The sequence below is a fragment of the Lycium ferocissimum genome, chromosome 8 (assembly GCF_029784015.1).
Source record: "Lycium ferocissimum isolate CSIRO_LF1 chromosome 8, AGI_CSIRO_Lferr_CH_V1, whole genome shotgun sequence".
NCBI lineage: Eukaryota > Viridiplantae > Streptophyta > Magnoliopsida > Solanales > Solanaceae > Lycium > Lycium ferocissimum.
In genome coordinates this window covers 49,428,069-49,433,356 of record NC_081349.1, presented here as the reverse complement: position 1 = coordinate 49,433,356, position 5,288 = coordinate 49,428,069, and the positions used below count along the sequence as shown (strand labels likewise).

The following is a 5,288-nucleotide window of genomic DNA, read 5'->3' as shown; positions in this document are numbered from 1 at the left end:
ACCCCCAAAAAACTTTAATCTCAAAAACTAAAACCCTAACAAGCTTAAACAATCATTATGAACACGATTAACAGCTAATCTAGAGAGATACAAAGGTTTAAGATACTTACACGTAAGATATTATCCAAAAAACACCTTTAATCGACTGTGATCATCACCGTCGACTATATCGCCGTGAGAGAGAGAGAGGAGTCGGGGAGAGAGAAAGTGTTAATTTGGGAATTAGGTTTTAGTGGTAGGCCCATTTATTTTAGGAAACTGTTTTTTTTTTTTAAAAAAAAAACACGTGGATTTTATTTCCACGCGGGAGGCGTTAAATGGAACGAAACTACATGTAAGCGTGGCGTATATACACGCGCCCAGGTGTTATTAAAAAAAAGGCAAAAGGTGCGTAGGTGGTACAAATTCAGAGTAGTTTAGGTATCAAATTGGAACAATCTTAGATTTAAGTAGCCATGAGGAAAACGTGAAAAAGTTTAGGAGGTTATCTATGACTTTTGCTTAAGATATTATTGTGTAGTCATTTTTGTTACAATAGTTAATGTCTCTCCATGTTCATCTAAAAAAGAAGGAAAGGCAATTATTTTGGGGTCCATTAAACGAGTGAGGAGAGAAATGCAGGGACATTCTTTATCTTTTGCGTGTGTGCGCGCTTCCAAAAGAACGCTCAAATAAAATATCACAGGTCTACCACTAGTCTATGGTCCACTTGGGTTAATTACGTATTTAGTTAGATTCAAATATGAACAAGTATTATACGGGCCATAGGATGTTTGAATAGATTAATAAATGATAGAAACATTTATACACATTGTGGAGGTGATTTAAATATTTCGAGAAAAAAAAAAAGCGAAATTTTTTTAGTTGAATTTAAACACGCACAACAAAGTGACAGACAAAGTGTTGTTTAACTATATGCAACTACATTCTTTATACTCTACTCCTCCGGTCCAAAATAATTGAGGATTTTTCCCCTAAAAGTTGATCCAAAATAATTGAGGTTTTTAATCTATCAAGAACGTATTTCATTCTTTTTTCAAAATTTACGCTTGATAGATTTTTAGTTCAATGAACAAAATTAATGCTTGTTATGGTTTCAAAGCCTCTCTTAATTAAGGATAATTTAATCAATACACATCTTAATTTTAGGAGTAAGCTAATTTCTTAATCCATGTGTCAAAGCCTAAAACCTCAATTATTTTGGACTTGAGGAAGTATTGTTAAAAATCTTCTAGAGAATTCCTTTTAAAAAATTGTGACTAAATATTGCGGTCTTCGTGAATGCGCTTATCTGTTTACACATTTGGCACAAATGCTTACAAACCAAAAGCACCTATTATATGACCAAACTGTTAGAATATTTAAATCTCTTATGGTCCAATTTTAAACAATAATTCATGACTTTCTACGTGTGAAAGCAAGGGAGTTGTTAGAGCACCAAAGACTAGTAGTAATAAATCTTTGAATTGAATATAAACTCCACAAAAGTAAAAGTATTTTATAGACCTTCCTGGCTGCTTCCCTATGGATCTTTCTTTCTTCCCATTTAGACTTTGGGTTCAAACATAAATGTGTCAAATTTTCTAAAAAAGGAAGCAGTCAACTAACTCCCCCAACTCTCCCCCACCTATCTTTCCTAGTCTATAAAGTTCTATTTAAGCTTCCCCATTTTCTTGATCAAGTAGTTCAATTTCTTGATTTAATTATATAAAACCCTCTAAACAAAATTCTCTTAAAAATCAATTTTTGGACCATTGGGAACATACCCAAATCCTTGAATTGGTACCTAAGGGAAATATCCAATACCCAATCTTGAACTTTTTTCACCAAAAAAAAATGGATAATAAGCTCTTATCAAGTATGTTTTTTTCATCAATCTTGTTAACTCTAGCTACTTCTTCTTATGCTCAAGAGTGCTTAAGTCATCAATTCAGGAGCAACAGTGTTTTTTCCACTTGCAACCCTCTTCCTGTACTAAACTCTTTCCTTCACTGGACCTACCACCCTGATAACCACACAGTTGATCTTGCTTATAGACATGGTAACGTGGCAAACAGTGATTGGGTAGCTTGGGCTTTAAATCTTGGTGGTCAAGGTATGGTAGGTGCTCAGTGTTTGGTTGCTTTTAGAAATTCTAGTGGGCAAATTCATGCATACACTTCGCCAATTTCAGCATACAGTACTCAGCTGAGTGAGGGTCCATTGAACTTTAGAGTTCCAAGAATTTCAGCAGAGTTTGTAAATAATGAGATGATTATCTTTGCAACTTTGGAGCTACCTACTGGGAGGACTAGTTTTAATCAGGTATGGCAAAACGGTCCAGTTTCTCAGGGAGCTTTACAAGTACATAGTCAGACTGGTGATAATATGAGGAGTACTGGAACTGTGGATTTTGTTAGTGGTCAGACCTCAGGGGGTGGAGGTATATCAGCAGGTTCTAGACAACGTCGAAGAAACGTGAGTTCAATTATTTCCTAAGTATTTTTTGCTTTCGAGATTCAAACTAAATAATTTTGACCGATATTTTAAAAAATATTTTTCTCATATTGACATGATAAGAATTGCACGGTATTTTTTGTATAATTTTTAAATATCTAAATTTTAATTTTAAAATATTAAATTAATCTAATCCATTTTAACTTTAAATATTAGTCCAGTTGGCTCGAGCAAGTAATTTTTTCATCCCCACCCCTCTCTTCTCCCGAGAAGACCCAAAAAACAAAAAGAAAAGGGAGAAAAATGTAATTCGGTGACTTCCCTTGCGTCCAATATTCCCTAGGAGTCCTTTTGGTTTTGTCAGTGATTAATATGCCAAATAGAAAATGTAAGAATTTCTAGTGCTAGAGAAACTAACTTAAGTACATGTGAATAGATGATGAGAATTCATACGGCCGACTTCAACTTGTTTGGAATTGAGGAGCAATTGTTGTTGTTGACTGCAGAGTATATAAAGATGGCGGAATTTAGAGTCTATGCATATAATAATCTAGAGTCACAAACCTTATTTGAGTCTGCACCTACTGTCACAAAGTTACATTCCCCTAACAATAAAAGTTAGATAGTAAAATTAAGGTGAACCACGAATATAGAAGCTGATCCAAGATTTAAGTTTTATGGGTTCAACTTTTTAAGATAACCATTAAATTCAATTTATCTTTAAAATTATAGGTTCAGACCTACAACTTATTGCAATTTTATTGATTTTTTACACATGAGTTTATATTTCACGTAAAAGATACATGGTTCAGATTCAATTCTGCATCCGCCTCTACATGAACATGTCACAATTTTCACTTGAAGTGATCACTTCTATGCCTCAAATAACCATTTGGGTGAATACTATAATTTTAAGTTAAAGCTCTTATGAGTGGAGAATACATATGGCTATGTTCTAATGAAAATCTTGAAAACTTTTGACAGACTCATGGAGTGCTGAATGCAATTAGTTGGGGAGTTATGATGCCTATGGGTGCCATATTTGCAAGGTACTTGAAAACATTCAAGTCAGCAAATCCAGCTTGGTTTTATCTACATGCTGCTTGCCAAACTGCTGCTTATGCTGTTGGTGTTGCTGGATGGGGCACTGGTCTCAAGCTTGGTAGTGATTCTGCTGGAATTACATACACCACTCATAGAAACATTGGTATCACTCTGTTCTGCCTTGGAACTCTTCAGGTATATATCAGACATATGGCACTATAATCTAATGTGTCTCCAATTATTTGTCACTTCTTGTTTATCAAGATCAATTTGACTAAATTTCAGGACTAAATCAAACATAGATCACTTTGTTTTTTAAATTAAAATTTCGGTATTCAGAAACTAAAAGTTACTTCAAGATTCAAAGTTCTTAAAAAATGTTAGCCAATTTTTTTACTTGGTTGAACTCTCAGAAAGAAAAAAGTGTCATCATTTTGAGACAGGAAAGTACCCTATTAGACGCCGAGAACAAAAAGAATCATATGAGATAGAGCTACACATGCAGCACATAGCGCCTATCTAAATTGCACATAGATGGCATAGGTGGATTGAAGATTTAAACTTAATCCGACATTTCAGATTCCTAGTATAGAACTTATTTTGCTTTTGAAATTATAGGTTCAAAATTTCAATTTGTTGAAATCTAGTGGTTTTACACAACAAACAAAAGAGGGATATTTACCTTTTTGGGTTGCCCTAAGAAATAATAACTGGCAAATGCATATCTTTTATATATTTAAGTATAAATATATATAGTGTATGCATAAATATACATATAATATGTATTTATACAGATAAAATATACATATTATGTACAATCAGTATATATGTTTTGTGTATGCCTAGCGCCGTAATAGAATTTCAGCCGACGGGCCAAAAATGAAAAAAAAAAAAAAAAACTGTACAAAGCATATCTACGTTGACCAGCTCTTCAATAAGATATATTTAGCTCTTGATTAACATACTAATTCCTGGCATAAAGACACAAAATCCAAGTTCTAATTGTTGTTTTGTATGACAGGTTTTTGCTTTGCTTTTGAGACCAAAGCCAGACCACAAGTACAGACTTTACTGGAACATTTACCACCATGCTACTGGATACACTGTTATCATTCTTAGCATCATCAATGTGTTTGAGGGATTTGATGCATTAAATGGACAGAAGAACTGGAAGAGAGCTTACATTGGAGTGATAATATGCTTGGGTGCCATTGCAGTTTTATTGGAAGCTATTACTTGGTTCATTGTCATTAAAAGGAAAAAAACAACAGCAGTTTCTGATAAGTATCCTCAGGGTAATGGGACTAATGCTGTTAATGCATATGCCTAGATAAATATGTTCATTCTCTAATATATTATATAGTTTTTGATTTCTTTATAGACATGAGGCATGTTATGTATTTTTTTAGTTGAGATTATTATTTATTTATAGATTTTTGGTTGTTAGATTTAGATTCTCTTGCAGATGGATATGGCTGTAATTTATTCTTGTGTAATATATAGTGTTGACATACCATCTATTCTGGTTTACTTTATCAGCTTCACTTCCTTACTTTCAATTTATATGTTACTCTTTTCTTTTTAAATTGTTAGAGAAAATGTCGCTTTCTTGTATTTAAAATGTCATTAATTCAAACTTTTTATTTTACTTTTAACGAATAATACATACAAATCCCTCTTATCTTGTCCCGTTTTTCCAAATACACACCTTGAGTTTGCCACCACGAGAGACCAAGCCCAGATCTGAACTAGGCAGTGCATCTCACACAAAATACATAGTTTTCTAGGTCACTTATCTTTTTTTTCTA

At 33.4% G+C, this 5,288-nt stretch overlaps 1 protein-coding gene across 1 annotated transcript; it reads left to right on the top strand.

Moving 5' to 3' along the window:
- Nucleotides 1-1,536: 1,536 nt before the first annotated feature.
- Nucleotides 1,537-5,019, top strand: LOC132068688 (cytochrome b561 and DOMON domain-containing protein At4g17280-like). The gene is made up of 3 exons (XM_059462356.1): nucleotides 1,537-2,457; nucleotides 3,421-3,675; nucleotides 4,502-5,019. The coding sequence occupies exons 1-3, from the start codon at nucleotides 1,837-1,839 to the stop codon at nucleotides 4,808-4,810; spliced, it is 1,185 nt and encodes a 394-aa protein (XP_059318339.1). The 5' UTR covers nucleotides 1,537-1,836; the 3' UTR covers nucleotides 4,811-5,019.
- The last annotated feature ends 269 nt before the right edge of the window (nucleotides 5,020-5,288 follow it).

Coding starts and splice junctions, on each gene's coding strand:
- LOC132068688 (XM_059462356.1), top strand. CDS start 1,837: ATGGATAATAAGCTCTTATCAAGTATGTTTTTTTCATCAATCTTGTTA. Junction 2,458..3,420: donor CTAGACAACGTCGAAGAAAC/GTGAGTTCAATT, acceptor AACTTTTGACAG/ACTCATGGAGTGCTGAATGC. Junction 3,676..4,501: donor TCTGCCTTGGAACTCTTCAG/GTATATATCAGA, acceptor TTTGTATGACAG/GTTTTTGCTTTGCTTTTGAG.